Source organism: Leptidea sinapis, chromosome 15, assembly GCF_905404315.1.
Source record: "Leptidea sinapis chromosome 15, ilLepSina1.1, whole genome shotgun sequence".
NCBI lineage: Eukaryota > Metazoa > Arthropoda > Insecta > Lepidoptera > Pieridae > Leptidea > Leptidea sinapis.
This window is the reverse complement of record NC_066279.1, coordinates 8,358,632-8,377,448: the sequence shown is the minus strand read 5'-3', so window position 1 is coordinate 8,377,448 and position 18,817 is coordinate 8,358,632. Positions and strand designations below refer to the sequence as shown.

General features: G+C 33.4%; 1 protein-coding gene across 1 annotated transcript in view; it reads left to right on the top strand.

Moving 5' to 3' along the window:
• The first annotated feature begins 4,049 nt into the window (after positions 1-4,049).
• Positions 4,050-18,817, top strand: part of LOC126968450 (glutamate receptor ionotropic, NMDA 3A-like) — a 34,779-nt gene continuing 20,011 nt past the window's right edge. The window contains exons 1-5 of the mRNA XM_050813485.1: positions 4,050-4,072; positions 11,617-11,678; positions 12,374-12,541; positions 13,058-14,004; positions 14,080-14,248. Coding sequence (XP_050669442.1) covers positions 11,629-11,678; positions 12,374-12,541; positions 13,058-14,004; positions 14,080-14,248 — 1,334 coding nt within the window. The 5' untranslated portion in view covers positions 4,050-4,072; positions 11,617-11,628. The remainder of the gene's footprint in view (positions 4,073-11,616; positions 11,679-12,373; positions 12,542-13,057; positions 14,005-14,079; positions 14,249-18,817) is intronic.

Here is an 18,817-nt window from a genome sequence, read left to right as displayed (position 1 = left end):
CTAAGGAAATCTGCCTTCCGCACGAGCTGTGAGAAAAAAAAGCAATTTACCTACGAAATAAAAATATTTTTGTTTGATTGTTTGTTTGGATGAAAGTTACTTTAATACCGCACTGTGGAGGACCGTTATTTGTTGTATCTCGTGTCAGATCGTCATGCTCGCACACTGTATGCGAGGAATGCGATGGCTGCTCCATGCGTCATTGTTGTAAACTGGTGCTGCTTGCACTGAATGATACTGTAATCGAGAACTCTGCTAATATAAAAATATGTGTTCGAACAAAGTCCCTTTCGTTGTACATTATTCTAATCTTATCTTATCGTTATCTTATAAATCAATATTTCTTAAGCTGTAAGTACCTGCGTAGCCGGTACGAGCTTATTAGCTGGGCACAGCTAATAGCATACGCTCCATGGATAACAATCTACACCATAGAAAGGGTCATTATTGAAACATCATACACTTTTTTCACGTAGTAATTCTTTCACCCGAACCTCATTCCAAAAGTTGAAAGATAATAAATATACTTATTTCCTTAAAACTATTTCACATAATCATAAAATGTTCGAATAATACATCTAAAGATGTATAATTTATAGGTACACTACCTATGTAATAAGAGTTATGTGTGATATTAACCTACACAATTATAAATATCTACGCCTGTCTCATTAAATACTTAATCACCTGCCTCTGGTTATAAATGTCATTGGTACAAATCATACACAAAAAATACAAATATTATACTGGACCGAAATAAAACGAGTGCCGTCGGATTTGGGATGATAAAAATATTCATCGATATAGTTAAAATAAATTAACATTTTTATTACGATCATCTAAATACTGAACATTAAATTGCGAATATTGTATCGAGTTTTGTATGGTATCTGTGTTACCAACACTTCAACTATTCTGATGTAAAAATGTATAGAGTAATTAATATAATAAACATGTCGGGAAAAAAGTCGCATGTAGTTTGTATAATTTTTTTATAAAATATATTTGACTTTTGGCGACAATCTAAAAAGTTACATTAAATATTTTTTTTTGAGTTGCTCTAAATAAATTAAATTTAAAAAACTAATGTTCATTTGTTTTTCTTTATATCAAAATGATTGAATCCAATGAAGAAATTCAATAAATTTTTAATTTAATAATAAAAAAGGTAAAGCAACAACCAAACAAATATATGGACCTAAAGCATGGTCAGTAAGAGTAACACAATTGGCTTTCGTTTCAATCCGAGAATTTTGATGTCATAGATGTACCCCGCTCTTGTATACAATTTTTTGAAATGTTAAGTAGCAGTAGAACTATATTTTACTTTAGTACTAGACAGGTGTCTCATCGCGTCTCAACAACGATGAAATACCTACGGGTGTGCGGAGTCCTCTAAGTAAATAATATGCAGATGGTTGTCTATCGTCGTCTATCGACAGCTTCGTAGTACGAGGAAGAAAGCTCCTTGAAAACCGCACTGTGGAGGACCGCCACACATCCAGATGGTGGGGATGATATCGTAACTTGTGGCGTGTCGTGCGAAGGTGGAATTCGGCGGCAGGAATCAGGTTGAATTTGGCTTTGCCCTCCAGATGGCCACGGAATTGGCAATCGCTCGAGATTTCGAGACCCAGTATTACGATACTAGGCGAGGCTTTAAGGGAAGTGTTGTCGAAGAGCGGTGATACGGCAAATGGGGTTTTTTTGGTGGTAAACGCGCAAACTTGAGTCTTCTGGGGGTTAAATTGGACAAGGTTTAACTTACCCCATTCCGCGACCTTCTCGAGAGAGGACTCGATAGAAGACACAAGTTTCTCCCGGCACTGGTCGACGTTTTCCCGAGAGAGACCTGCATGGCCCGTGTCACTGGTGCTGTCGTCTGCATAGCAATGCATGTTGGCGGTGTCCAACATATCATTGATATGCAGAAGAAACAGCGTGGGAGATAGCACACAGCCTTGGGGCACTCCAGCGATTACGGGCTTGGGATTCGAGCAATAACCGTCGACAACGACCTGTATGCTGCGCCCAGTGAGAAAGCTGGAGGTCCACTTGCATAAGCTCTCGGGAAGCCCAAATGATGGAAGTTTTGCGAGGAGCGCCTTGTGCCATACACGATCCCTTGCTTTCAATAGCCGCCGCCCATCTATGTGGTAGGTATACCAGAAGATCGCCAGTCGACCGACCATGGCGAAAGCCGTACTGCCGGTCGTTGATCAACTGGTGACCCTCAAGGTATACCAAGAGCTGGCGGTTAATTATGCTCTCCATGATTTTGGAGAGTAGGGAGTTATATGATATTCATTGTACATATTTCCTTTTTTTATTTATATTAATCGGTGGAAAAAATATTTTTTACATGAAAACATGCGTACCTCATAAGGCGAAGTAATTAATAATTCTATATTGTGCTCTCGTTTGAGTTGTGAGGTAAATTTGGCTTTCACATAGGTCTCATCATCATCATTATATTAGCCAGAATAAATCCACTGCTAGACAAAAACCTCCCCCAAAGATATACCTGTAATCACCACACATTGGCAGGCAGGTTGACGATCGCAGTTGATGGTGGTGCCCTCTTGTAAATATGCTGCTACCATTCTCCGTTCTTTGTATCCCTTAGTCGTCTAACGCCCATGTTGGAGGAGATGGGGTGGTGCTATTCTAGTGCGACACCCCACGCCCATTAGGTCTAGCCAAAATTAATAGCTTAATTCCAAAATAAATATCCAAGTAGCGTGAAACGGCGCCTGCTGTTTTATTACCGCGTCTCAGCTCTGAGTAAATCTCTTAAAAGAGATATATACATTTGAGCACGGCTTACGTATAAAGACTCGTTTTCGAATACGGACCATACTGTTGTGTTACGATTTAAAGGGCGTGAGTGCCAGAAAATACAAAAGCATATTATGAGAATACATCTTAACTCGTATCAGGATAATACATTGATATCCATAATAAAAAAATTGGCACGTTTTTAAAATGATTTTTACGAAGATATACGATCCATGCAAATCATGTTAACACTTTGCTTATTTTCTAAACCCTTAAGTTTGGCATTATATGGTGAAGGGTTCTATATTTCTTCCCTATGGGGTGGAGATTAGGTGTTTGGTACACGTCGACACGTACCTTTATTATAGAGGTGTCCAGGCCCCTTATAAATTTAAATTCAAATATTTTGATTTAAAATAGGATTTGAAATCACTGAACATCAGAAAATTACCATTCAATCCAAATAGTACGCCTCACACCTGAGAAGAACGGATGCAATTGTACACTTAAATGTATAATTAAACAGAATTAAGATAGAATAGAGAATTAAACAGAATAGAGATAAGATTATGAAAATCTTTTATGTTATAGTAGCCTTTACCATACAAACGTTTCTGAACAATTCTGTCTAAATCACAATTTTGAAGTTGGTAACACATTTGTTTTGTACATTTTCTGGGATCATGTTGTTAAAGCATATACACAATCACATAAATTTGACAGACCTGAGATGAATAGGTCGGGTATTCAAAGGCAGATTGACAGATTCATGGGCAACTCACTACCGCCTCTTTTTTTTATGACAATAAGTGACGAGACGAGCAGGACGTTCAGCTGATGGTAATTGATACGCCATGCCCATTAAAATGCAGGGCCACTAAGGATTCTTGAAAAACTCAAATATTCTTAACGGCATTACAATTGCGCTCATCACCTTGTGACATAAGATGTTAAGTCTGATTTTGCCCAGTAAATTCACTAACCACGGCGCCCTTCAAACCGAAACACAATAATGCTTACACATTACTGCTGCACGGCAGAAAAAGGCGCCGTTGTGGTACCCATAATGTATCCGGCATCCTGTGCAAATGAGCCTCGAAGTGGCAAAGAAATTATAAATATTTTGTTTTTATTTCGTAGATTCAGCTCTCTGGTATTGGAGCGGATGTGCAGCGCGTTTGAAGGACGTCGCGTGGCGGCGCTGCTGCTTTGCAGTGGAGGGCCGGTGGCGACTGCTGTGGTGTCCGCGGCCTCGCACACTGGCGTCCCCACCATCCGCGCGTCACCCTCGCATGTACATCTACCCTACACTATTGCAAATGTAAGAACCGCATTTCGTGTGCGATAACTTGACACCCGCGTAAATGCATTTCCCGTGCGCCTGAGTAAACTCAATCACCTATAAAATATAATTTAACCCCCATTTATCTGCAAAATGATGCTAATATAATCTTAACTACTACTGTACCGAGAAGGTAGCACGTATCTACTATCATACACATTCACCGCTTCTACAGGGTTTGAAAGTCGTATACCTATTAGATTATCTTTAAATGTAGAATTAAATAAATCACAAGGCGCAAGGTCTTGCCTGTATAGTATTAGATGTAAAACTCATTCGATACCTAAGCAGAATGTGTGGACGCGTTATCGTAAAGTAGGACGACTTTGCTGTGATGTTGTTTTTCAGATATTTTTCAAAATCTTTTGGCAAGCATGATTTCTGTCCAATCTGTAGTTACTGTCCTTTGGTTTTCAGACATTCCTGCAGTGTTACCTTAGCAAGATACAAAATATTCCTTACGAGCGCTTCGACTTTTCTTAACTTTCGTAGGCTTCTTCAAAATAAAAGACATTCCGCCGATTGGGTTTTCCTTTCAGGTTCAAAGCAATAAACAATATTATATAATAATAAATATTATCTTCTGTTATATTGTACGTGTAGTGAACACGAAGTTCTTTTCTGTCATCCGTTAAATCATTGATTGAGTGCAAAGCTTACGTCTCTTCAGTCAGTTGTCGTATGGGTATCTGTTATGCGTCAGGATTAGGCAATGGAATCACTAATGCTAGGAGCTTGTCTAGTCAGTAAAACTGTTATTGAGTAAGTAGTACTGCACCCGAAGACGTCCACTCCCAACCTATGATCGATTAGAAGTGAAGTTCCCTTCGTACTGGACATTCTTTATTGCACCAAATGTCACACGGTTAATGTCACTGTCGATTACATGACAATGACAATGATTTTAACACATATGACTAAATATCACTACAACACAGTTAAATATTAATTTTGATAAACAACAACTAAATCATTTTCACGAAAATTCTCATAGAGGTGATCACGTCCATATCAGAATTCATTGAACCTGGAATGCATAGAGCCAATTATCATTTCTCATCTATATATATATTTATTATAATTAAATAAAAACAACAATTTTGATTTTCCTTTGATGTGTCTATACATAATTTTTATTAGAGAATTTATTGACGCACGGTTTGACAGTTCTGCTGTGAAACAATTTCATTACGACAGCAGGGTGCATATTTTACGAAGTAATTCTTGATGTTATGATATATTATTGACAAATTCATAAAAAAACATTATTTTATTTATTATATACAGAACAATGTCTGTCGGGTCAGCTAGTCGTAAATAAAAAGACCAAGACCTCGAAGAATTACTCTCCATGACTGCACATTTTTATATATTTCTCGCATAGATCCCGAGTCCTAAGCGATCATAAATGAGTACAAGTTATAGCAAGCTTCAGCTTGAAAGTCGTTTCGGATAAATTTTTCATGAATCTATTAAATTCCACCATCAATAAATATCGAAATGATTCGTTGCCAGAATACTGTTAATATTAAGGGATTCGATTTTATAGAAGTGTAGAATTGCTTGGTTTTCATATCAAATTCTTTAAAGACTCACATAAAAATGTTTTTCACACTTCCAATAAATATATTATTTATTTTTATTTGCTTTGATTGATTAATTTGATTTAATTTAATATTGTGTGCTTGTTTCCTAGCCTGTTTATTTATTTTTATGAGAAAGCACAAAAAATTCTGGATTCTGGTAAAAAATTATTCCAAAAGATTTCTTCCTTATGATATAATGCGAAGAAAACTCTGTGCGATAGATGTACAAAATAATATTGATACTTAGTTAATAATAAGCGCCTAACATTTAACAAAAATCTGAATGCAAATATACATGCAGTTTTAGTTTTAAAATACCAGTCAATCACAGGTTTGGTAGTAAATCAACCAATAAATTTTCGGATGTCATAACTGATTTAAAAATAGCCTATATATATGTTATCTTCCAAATAATTTTAGCTCTACTAAAAATAAGCACAACAAAATTCCGGTCAGTAATCAAAACAGCATTTCAATCCTTTTTAGATAAAGAAAAACCCTTAACCGACCGCAAATCAAGCCTTTCATCAAACCCTTTGAATATTTATGGGCATTAATAATTTGGAAAAATTGTTCGACATATATTGCATAGTATAATTAATATTTATTTCAAAAATGATTGATATTCTGTTTGTGTAATGATAAAGAATTAAAATTTCATCATACTTATTTCTTATCGATTATTTCACACAAAAATTAAAAAAAACTATGCACAGTATATGCACATTGCACTTTTACTAAATCCGTTCAATTTCACTTATTACATATACACAACACTTATGTTGCACAATACGTCAGCTGTATAGCTACAGATATACTGCTATAAATACTTCCGTGACGCAAACTCACGTGTCACCCATCCAAAAAGTGTCTAACTTTATAATAATATTATTTATTATTTTAATTATTTATTTATTGCATGCACCCGTAAGAATTTCCCCTACCAAAAAGTGCCCAACGCGGCTAAAGTATTTTTCACTTCAAAAATAACCTTAAATTATAAAGTCGTACTAGTCCATTTCTTTCAATACCCATTTTCTTAAAAACGCAGCTAGAAATCAGTTTAAATTCAAAATTAACGTCAAAATCTGCATTTGGTAACTTAAAGATGTATAAAAATAAATCTTCTAAAAATAAAACCAATCAAAAGATGCAGAAATTTAAATCTAATAATGTTAGGGTTGCCAAGCATTTTCATATATTATTTTAACATATTAAAAGTTTAATGGTGTCTTTTATTAGAACGATAGATATTATTATAGTATTGCGGACTTTTATGTTTATCTAGATACAAAATTTATTCTCGTAGTAGGTACATAGTGTTTATGTATAACGAACTACATCTATTAGTATGCTTTTATTGATGCTTCCATTGGAAAGGATAACAATTCATTCTCATTGCTACATAAAATATACCGACACTTTATGATTCAATCCGCTTTCTGTACAGCCAGTTTAGTAATAATAAATTAATTGAAATTAAATATAAATTCTGGACGGGAAATGTCCCATTCTCCACTACGCCAATGTTATTAACGCAAATGAGCGTTACATAGCCGAGCATTATGACTGAGCTACATTTAATATCCAAAAAGTAAAGATGCAATCTTTAGGCACGCTGATCGCTATAAAGACGGATTTAATTAACATATAATGACGAAAAATCCAAATGAAGGCTTAACAAATTATGAAACAATGATTGACGTATTTCTTTATTTATTTTCAATGACGTTCGTTACACATATGAGGACATATTATTCGCATTCTGATAGCAGAACGATAAAATTGTGCTTAAGGATAATGTAAGCACACTCTTCTCCTTAATCGTGTGTCAACTGTCACTCTCCGAATCGGGTTCTAAATTCAACATACTTAAAGTGAACTGAATAATTTTTTGCTGCATTGCTGCTTCTTAACCAAGTATATTTTAAGCAACTGGAGTATATACGGCAATGTATACGATAGATATATAGAGATATACAGTAGTCACAGCTTATTACGGTGTAATTTGTGGTATGTATGGAACATATCTGCTTCTATACGATGTTACTTGACTATATGAATAGAACGTCATTGCATATTGTGATAATCAATACAATTATAAATAATATTAGTAACTACCAAATTATTCATTAATTTTTAGAGTACAATACAATAATAACGATCAGTTAGAGCTAAATATACCAGAGCTATACCAAGTTTAGCAAAGATTATGTTGTCAATTAAGAGTATTTCACTTTTGTTGGGTTGTCTTAGCCGGGCACTGCTTTTAAAAACAAACAACATAATAATACGAACAAAATACACAAAAAAAAACAAATCATTTTTCTTTATGTTATGAGTGTTGATACCCAAGTAATATAATATAGCAAGCTAACAGATCAGCTAACACTTTTCAAGAAGAAAGTTCAAAGATTATAAAATACTTTTTACCATTAACAATTGTTTTAACTTATAGCTCTAATTCATACAGCTGTTGCAAATGTAATTAGTACTTTAAATCTACATGTATTATACACATACGTATTTTCAAATCGTTTGTAATTACCAATTGTTCGAAATGTCATTGCGGTGGCCTGTAATGACATCAGCGACGTGTGGTTTCATAATTACGAATTCTGTCCCTGTCAGTATGATTCACTTCTGAATCGAGCAATTCAGGTACAAAAATATTCTTTGATGAATGCGAGTGTTACACATTTAAATATTACTGAACTGAAAAGGAGAAGAGATTTAGGAGAGAACAATATTTACTGACACACAGTGTGTCAGTATACAAACTAAAGGTGTCACAAAAAAAGCATTTTTGGTTGCAAATAAAATTCTCTACTACCCTGATCGAGAACTTTTAGTCGTAGAACCAAAAATAACAAAGCTATAAGCGAAAATCGATGAAATATTAGCAAAAAAATTAAAAATGATAGTGCATAATGATTCATCTTATAATAATTATGCATGTCATTGGTTATTGTATATTATGTTCATAGTCAGAGGTGTTGTATAATATTAGGTTCAGTTGCAACAACTACCTTTACCAATAACAAACATGTTAAAGTACCGGTTAAGCAAACAATGAGTTGCACCATTTGTAAATTTTTTAGATGACTTTAACTTTAACTATGCCAAGGAATACGATGGTGCAACACATTTCGTAGTCTATATTAAAGTCAGCGTTACTGTTAATGTTAAATTTGACTTAAACCTAAACTATAACAGCTAATATGATGCAACCTAGCCTTAGTTGCGTGTCTTCAGTAATATGTTAACACCATTTCACAAATACAATGTAAAGCTTTTTCATTGTTTTCCCTCTTTCGGTTTTCTTTTCATATACAGACAATCCAATATGTGCCTTGCGTCCATCTGTTATGATATTAGATATCCAAGCTACTGCCCAACCTTTGTTGGCTCATATCTTGCCCATTTTTCTTCGATTCACTGTATAATTTCCGTTAAATCTGACATTTGTTTGTTCTTTCTTTAATTATATTTTACATTGATATTTATTTAGTTACACTAGCGTTCCACCCCGTCTTGGTACGGGTATAACTGAGAAAAAAGGAGGTGAAAAATATCGATATAGAATTTTTTTATAGAAAATGTTTGCAGCAATTTTTTTTTATTGGTTTATTTTAAGTCGCTTTATAACAATAAAGACAAAAATGCATTAATTTTCTCAAAATTGATTCCTTTAGAATTCTTTTTGATGTCATTATTAATGGTCATCAACGACTACAGCTAACTTTTATACATTGTTACAAATTTTAATTAACGTAAGAAATTTTACAGTTTTACACCAACTATCTTGATCTAAACAATCTTTTAGGTTGCCGGGAAGTTTACGTAATGATTTTTCTGACCGGTATGACTGCCAAACTTCTAGTAGGTGTGATACAGTTAAATCCTCCCCACATTGGCATTTTGGTTTACTGCTTTTAGTAATTAAGCAAAACTGGGTAATATTAGTGTGACCTATACGCAACCGTGTAATATTAACTTGATCTCTTCTGCAACGTTTTATCACTTATGCAACGTTTTATGAGAGTTCCACTGTTCTTTTATTTTATATTTAGTATATTTTTTTACATCAGCTAAATTAGACGGAATATTATTATTTATTACATTACTATACGCTGCTTCCTTAGCCTCTTTATCGGCTTTTTCATTACCTAATATTCCCTGATGTCCTGGTTTCCACACATTACAAATCTAATTTTATTTCTTATTAACTGAACTATAGTTTCTTTGATTGCTACTATTATAGGATTAATGTTCTGATTATTAAGCAGTGCTTCTAAACAAGATTTGGAGTCACTATATATTACACTTTATGCATTATCAGAATCGGTTTTAATTGATTATTATGTTTTTAAAGTGATAATCCTCACTTCTAGGATTAATACACAAATAAGATTTGAAAACAAAATTTTATAAATTATGCGGGACTGGAACTCACGGCGTAACAAATTCTTTAGATTTCCTAATATGCAAATATTGGAGTTGAGCAGGTTGTCAACTGTAAAGTAGATCCTGTAGATGAAGCCACAACCTGAGAGTTGAACAAAGTATACAAGATTTTATGGCGATACGTCACTCGAACGGTTAGCTCAGTTGGGAGAGCACTGGCACGGAACGCCAGTGAGGTTCGAGTCCCGCATTGTTCATAAAATTTTGTTTTCAAATTTTATTTGTGTATTAATCCTAGAAGTGACGGTTATCACTTTAAAAACATAACAATTTTTTTTAAGTTATTATTAAATCTAGTTGAGTCAACCTTAACCTTTGCCTTAATTGTTATCATAAAATTCACTCGTCTTGTGTCGCATGCTATTTCTCTTTCTTTCCTTGCTGACCTCATTAATATATTATGTGGACCCGACCTTAAAATTCGTAAAAACCTGTTTTGTTGGTTGAGTAAATTACAAGTCAAAGCGTAATAATAAAACTCGAAATAATCAGATTCGAAATAATGATACTAGATGTACCCAACATTATAGATATCATTAATTATTATCAAAGTATGATATGTTTTTGGACCAGGTATTCTGCACAACCAAATATTATATGTAATTGTTATCTCGTACTCCTCATAATATTAACAAACTAATAAAAGTATTTTTTATTCTTTATTCCTAAGATAATTTATACTTGATCACTTAACACCAGGTGACCCGTACGCTCGTTTGCCCTCCTATTCCATAAAAAACAAAGTTTAGATTTTGTGCGTGCGTTGCTGTAAATAGAGGTTAACTGTTCGCTGCTATTATTTTCGACGTTTTCACAAATGCCACAATCTGTCTAGACTTTTAATTTAACTATATAACATTTTTTAAATTTTAACATAACGTTACAATATTTTTTTCCATCTCTTCCAATTAACTTATTCAAGATATTTTTATGGATTTTAAATTTATATTACTCATGAAATATTTTTAATGGCCTTAAATAGATTTAGCAAAAACTGTTTCTGATTAATGAAATGAATAGAACCAAGTATTTGAAATTAATAAACGCACAAAAAATATAATGTGAATGTAATCTGTTTTGTTGATGTTCTCAAGTCGTTTAATATCTAAAACTACAATGATGATATAGTGATAAAAAATTATATTTGTTTGAATAAAGTCCATAACATAAATATTTATAAAACTACCAATAAAATCGATTTAGCATACAAAAAAGAGAAAACGTTTCTCGTGTAGTTAACCGCAAGATGAAGAACTAATTTCCGGCAATGGCTTCTCACCCCGGCACTAAAAGTGAGGGTACGCATTTAAAATTTGTTCACACCGGATTTTGTCCTTTCATAAAAAGTTGGCCATTCAAGTCTCACTTAACGATAATTGTATCCTGGCCGAAATTAATAACTCTTTGTCCTTGTTTCCTAATTCAAATATTATGTTCTTTTAGGATTTGCTGCAGATGGAGATTCGTCTTGAAATCACTATAAGGGAAACATTGCATGCTATCAGGTAAATGGTCATCTCTGAGTTGATATTCTTAATTGATGCATTATTTGTTCTTAAGCTGCTTGTAGTGAAACTAACACCGAATGATACTCGGAAATTTCCAGAATTAAAATTCAAATATTTTTATTCAAAACATGATGTGACATCACTTATTGAAAGTCTGAAACTACAACCCATTCCAAAAGTATGCCTCAAACCTGAGAAAAATGGGCGCAACAAACTCAGCGGTCTTTTTTTTTTCATCAAAAAATATGTTTACAAAGTAATATTGTACAATTAAACTTATTATTTAACAGCCTGAGGGCGGTCGCTCTATTCCAATCTGTGGCATCATTAAGAACGGCATTTGAATATCGCAAATAATACTTTTGTTTGGAACATTTTCTGGGATCTTCTGACAGTTTCTAGCAAATTCATTTATGTACCTATAATACATAAGTGAAACCCAAATGGGATTCACTGATGTATTATATTCATTTGATTAAAGATTCAAGTCAGTTTAGTCATTTCTGAGATTATGGTGCACAATATGTTTGAAAATTTATATAATGTGCGGTAGACTTAAAATTGTTTTACGTGTAAAGATGCTTAGAGTCAATTTAATTATTTTTATCTCAGTTTCTAATTAATTTCATTAAAACTTCGTAATTTTGTCAGAATGTTAAGCTTTTTCACAAATATATCATCTTTCCCTACAGGGCGACACTGTTACACACCCACTGGCACACATTTACTTTGCTTGCCGAACAAGATATTTATTTAACGTTGTCCCTAAGGAAGGATCTGTCTTCGATTCTGTCGACTCAACCGCTTAGCCCTAAATGGATTCCTCTTCCGTCAAGCCATTCACGTCGTGTTGTTTTTAGGTATGTTTACTAAACAAAATCTTAAAAGTACCTTTGTTGAAATTTTAATTTTTGTAGGAGTTTGGATAAAGTACAGAAAAATTGAGTAAGTTATTTTTTCATATAATAATATGTTATTCCTTTATGATAGGGAAAATGGCAATCCAATCCCGTATAAACGTAATAAAAATAAAATTAATTGCATTACTTAATAATATATTATTTGTCCATTTATTATCTTTGCAATTATCACGGTATTATTTGAAAAACAAGTACAATGTGATATTATCATAGTTAATTAATAAATTTAATAAATTCTCAAACGAATAATACATATTTCTCGTGAACTATGCAAATGAAATAAAATATGTATTTACAAGAATAATGAAGAAGTTAAATTAAGTTTACTAGTCCTTTATTTATAGTCACATAATAGCCGTGTAACGTGAACTAGCCTATAAGAACATCAGCAATGAAGTATTGTGGGTCATCTATTACTAAGCTGCTATAAATTATGACAAAGTAATATCTGTGCAGGCGGCTTGCTGATATATCTCGGCTCACTCGGGGTGTCGTCGTTCTGATATGCGACATAAGCTACGCTGAAATCGTAATGAATGAAGCAAAACGTCTAAACATGCTTGATGGACACTTTTTTTGGCTCTGGATTGACGCTTCACGAGAATTTGATGTCTTCCATAAGATTGCTAATAGAACACATTTCACTGAGGACTTCGTATATGAAAATGAAAATAATTTGTTTGGATTTGATCACATAGAGCGAAGCAAAAGAACTTCCATAAACAACGGTACCCACAGAGAATCGAAGATTGTCAATACGCTTATGAAAAACGTATTACACAAAACGCTTACTAAGAAAGATAGCTTATTTGTTATGAATAAAACAAGTAAATCTTTTATTCGTCGTATAATTAGAAATATTAACAAGACAGAAACGCACATTAATAGTAATTTATATGTAAATTTTAGTGAAACGTATGAAGCTAGTAGTAATAGTAGTTCTGAAAGAATAAGAAATTATAATGTAAATAAAGAAGGCGTTGAAAGTTCTAAAAGTAAAAAAGATTCAATTGAGATTCTGAGTAGTAACTCACTCAATAGAAATAAAAGTAGACATATTAGCTTAAGTAAATTAAATAATGAATCTTTTAATAAATATGTAAATAGTATAAGCGTACGTGAGAATGATAGTAATGATATTATGCAAAAGAAATTAAAGAGTGGTAGAGAAGATCTGATGAATAAATTATCTTTTTCAAGTGATATTAGTGATTTCATAATGAATCCCACGGTGCATATTTCTATGAATAGTATTAGAAATTCAGCTAAGAGAAAAGATCCTATGATTGATGATCCAATTATGGATGAATTTACCGTTGATGGAGCAAGGGATAGCAGTGAAGACATTTTAAGTAAATTGCCTGTAGGATTACTAGCCTTACATCCGGAACCAATGAAAATAGGTAAGAAAATTAACAAAGGAAGTCATATAAATAAAAGTTTTTATTTTCTTGTTAAACTATATAATCCATTTTTAGATCAGGTGTTTATTATGGCTGCTGTTAAGATGGTGGCAAGTGCTCTTCGAAGAGTGTTACGAGCTTGTGATGTTTGGTCAGCTCAAGCTCAATTTTTAAGTGACGCGACCGCTTCTTGTTGGGAGGAACCAAGTGATGTAGCATCTGATTTTTCCTTAGAATTTGTAAGGTAAGAACCACATCTTAATCATTTCTCTATGGAGGTTACCATTATTAAAATCACGATTGTAGTGGATCTCTTGCATAGATTGTAGTCATGCATTTCTGTAAATCTACATACATTTCTCGCTACTAACTAATAGTCAAATAAAGATATGATGAGACGTGTTCCGCATCAAAATATAAAGATCATAAAGACAGCCACGTTTTGTTTTGATTTTATTGAGTTTGTCTGAGACAAACGTACCTGCAAAACACAAAATAGAAACAACACCACAAGTGAATTCTTAAAAAAGTTTTTAAGGTCATTGTGGTCTTCCACTTCACCAAATGATACTGTCTGTGTACGAAAACACTATTATTATTGAAAAAACTGAAAATGTTATAATTTCACGCATTCTGTCAGTCATTTCATAGTTTCCATTACTAGAACTTTTTTTCAACGAAAAAAAATTTCAAATCAAATCATAAACGGCCTTGTATGGCAAATAAACATAAAAAACACATTCCAATTTTAAACGTCTCCGATTCAAAGCCTAATTTTTTTCAAAGTTATTAGTAAATTAAAGTGGATACTTAAAATTCATGACGTATACATTTTTATTCCTACATTACAAAAATTTTGTTCCTACGGAAAAATGAACTTGTGGTAATCCACGTTTTTCGTGTAGGCTTTTTCATGCCATTGAGGGTCGTCGTGACTGATTACGTCATCTCTGATGGATATTTCGCTTTACGGGCTCTTAATAATGACAGTAATGAAAAACTTCTTATCATGTCTCGTATTTTCATTTTTCAATAATAATATCTGCGTTTAGTATGAAAATGAGTAATGTTTAATGCGTAATATAAGTAATTTATATATTAATTATGAGAGGGATTGTACATAGCAAACACAGACCAAAAGACCACGACGTAACTTATAAATATTTTTTTGTAATTTTGTATTGCATATTATTTAATTATATATACAGCGCGCCAATATTAGCATGAAATAATAAACGATAGAAAATACACAATTTAATAAGCGGGCTTGTCTTAGAATAATTTTAAAGTAATTATATTAAGTATCGCTTAACATCTAACCTCGAGAACATTAAATCCGTCATCACAATTATAGGTGCTAAAAAGCCTTTGGATTTCTTTAATGAAATTTATTGTAACGAAGGTTTCACAGCAAAATTCTGTACATCTTGAATGAAGTACATCGTGCAAGTAATCCGAAATATAGTTAGTACAATATCATACAAATTCTAACACTCTTTTTATAAAGACAAGTCCAAAATTAAAACCTGTAGTTAAAAATTGATCGTTATTGCATTATTAAAATAAACATGACATCCACACATGCATTTATGTGACATGCAAGTGAAGTATCAAATAAACAAGGAAATGGAATAGTAATAGTAAGAAGGAGCATCATCATAAAAGCAAATTGACTGGCTGGCCCGCTGTCCGAGAATGACACAAGATTACTTTTATGTTCGTCTATCTCAAGACGACGCGGACGCTTTGCTGGTTTATATCAGAGCTTGCATTACGCCATAAAACCTTGTTTTCAGTTCGTCTATGCTAGAGTAAGAAGTTTGTTGGATGTTCGACGAATTATTTATTTGGAAAATGTCTTTTATGTGTATTTGGTACGTTGCTTAAGACGATTCTAGGTTTACGTCTAAGTGCTAAGCGGCTTTATTTCAATCCGAGGACTCGTTAAAGGCTCATAGCACTCAACGATTAAAGAACGTTATGATTGATTGAATGCAATGATTGAATACCAAAAGAGTTATTTTAAATATTATTTGTATTAACTGTTCTTTGAATCCGCGGCCAGGCGACAAAATATAATAACATATTCTTCTTCATAGTCGTTCCCTCGTTGCTGAGGATCGTGACTCCGCTTAAGTTCGTCTACCGCTTTCCTCCATCTGTTTCGGTCTGTCGCATGGTGGAGTGCGATGCTGATGGGTTGGTTAGTCTGCTCGGATATTTGGTCAGATCAGCGTCGTGGGCTCCGGCCCCTTGGTCTCTTCCCCTCAATTTTCCCGGTGACCATCAAACGTTCAAGGTTATCAGCACCGCGTCGTGCAGTGTGGCCAAAGTATCTAATGATCCGCTGCAGACATGTAGTGGATAGACGTGGACTGCTCCCTATTTTAAGCTGTTTAAGGATCGAGGCATTAGTGCGGTAAGCCGTACATGGTATCCTTAGCATGCGGCGCCAGTACCACATCTCAAAGGCGTCAATCCGTTGATGAGTCAATAACATACTAAGTGGCTCATTGAAATTACAAATTTCATTTGAAATTAAAAACATGTTTGTAGAATTTATAATTCGCTAAATATTTGTTATATTTTAAAACAGTTTCATATAATTAATAATCAAATACATGAAGACTCCACATACACATAACCTAACAAACCCGTCGTATATTTGAATACATATCTTAATATATATATTTCTTTTGTGCGTCTGTTGTAACTGAACTCCTCCTTTAGGAGGCTGAACCGATTCTTATGAATCTTTCTGTGTGTCTTCAGGTGGATTCGAGAATAGTTTAGATTCACAATTGAACTACTTCCTAAACGACTGGACCAATTTTGATGTTTTTTTTGTGTCCAGTGAATTTGAGTCTTTTGTGCGTCTGTTGTAACCGAACTCCTCCTAAGCGGCTGGACCGATTTTAATGAAACTTTTTGTGTGTCTTCAGGTGGATTCGAGAATGGTTTAGATTCACAATTGAAGTACCTCCTAAACAGCTGGTCCGATTTTGATGATTTTTTTGTGTGTTCCAGTGAATTTGAGATTAGTGTGTGTCTTCAGGTGGATTCGAGAATGGTTTAGATTCACAATTGAACTATCTCCTAAACGACTAGACCGATTTTGATGTTTTTTGTGTGTTCCAGTGAAATTGAAATTGGTTTAGATTCACAATCCCGTCCATATAATATAATTATCCTGCTCATGTGAATGTTAGTGAATTCCTCCTAACGGCTGGACCGATTTCAAATTTAAGACGTGTGTACAGGATAACGTCTGTCGAGTCCACTAGAACATAATATACATATTTGTATTTAGATCAGCTATATTCTATGTTATATTTTCTCAGCTTATTCATCCAGCTATGCTGTTAAATAATTATAAAATTGAAATTAAATGTACGTTCCATACAATGTAATTATATTAATTAATTATTTTTTTCTTTATTGATTTAGGGGCTTTTATACGTATGTATATGTCAGCCCCATTGTAATCTAAGTACATTAAAAAGACAAAAGAAAAACAAAATTCTTAACTTAACAAACTAAAAAAAGCTAATAAAACCAAAAACAAGTTATATCTATAGTGTTCAAACAATAAGACTTATGGATTCAAACAGACTTTTGGCATCCTTAGATGCAGGGCGGGCAAGTATATTTACAAACATGCCCGTATCAAATCTGTTCAAACCCATAAGTCCCACAATTTTGTCTCTACTAGACTGAAATCGGACACACTCCTTTAACAATTGCTCAACATCCTCCATTATTACACATAACTCACATAGAGGTGACTCCGCAATTTTCACCAAAAATTTAAACTTATTTAAAGGCATGTGTCCGGATCTCAGTCTGTGAGCAATAACAACCAACTTCCTTTTAATCTTTACATTAAAAAACTGAGGAGGTGGCTGAGACTGTAAAGTTCTATACCAAATTCCTTTTTCTAAAGATCTACGATCAAAGTACTCTCCCCATAAATCCTGACATTTCCTTTTATATTTTGGTAAGAATTTAGTAAAATCCGGTTTAATATACATCTTTTTACCCTTCAGTGTTGCTTGCTTAGCCAGTCTGTCCGCCTCCTCATTGCCCCTTAAACCAATATGCGATGGAACCCATTGCAATCTAAGTTCTTTTTTATTTCTATTAAAATACAAAATCATATTAATTCTTGAAAATCGAGTTGTTCATTGCTGCCAATTTAAGATAGAAAATAAAAAAAAAAACTATTTGGAATATTTAAATTGAATATCGGCTGCACTTTTAAGCTTAATGAAAAATTTAATAAAAGCGGCGCAACGGATTAAATTTCAGGCAGCTTGTAAATACGAAAGGCGTTTGAAAAACGATAGCCGACATGCTCGTTGCGGGTGCAAATTCAATAACAGGAGTGTGGTGAGCTTTCGTACATTTCACAATTTCAAACTCTACAAAAAGTGAATCATAAAAAAGGAAAACAAATATAGAAGTGAAACCTGGCGTTATTGGTGTTAAATAGGCAAATGGTGGACTATCGATAATCTAAAGCTGAGATTATTTAATAATTTTTTTTTCAAGAAACACCTGGGTATTATTATTGTTATATATTTTCAATTGATTGAAAAAATGTGCTTCAGAGACATAATTATTGTCTATTTGCCAATAAATCTATTCTTATACATACGTAAAAAGGTAAATGCTTTTAAGGCAGAACTCTATAAGGGAATAATAACAAATAACATTTAGGAAAGACTAAAGACCAAACTGGAAAGTAGAAAACGATTTTCAATATGTTTAAATCATAATACACATCCTATATTACAAAATGTACATAGGGCGG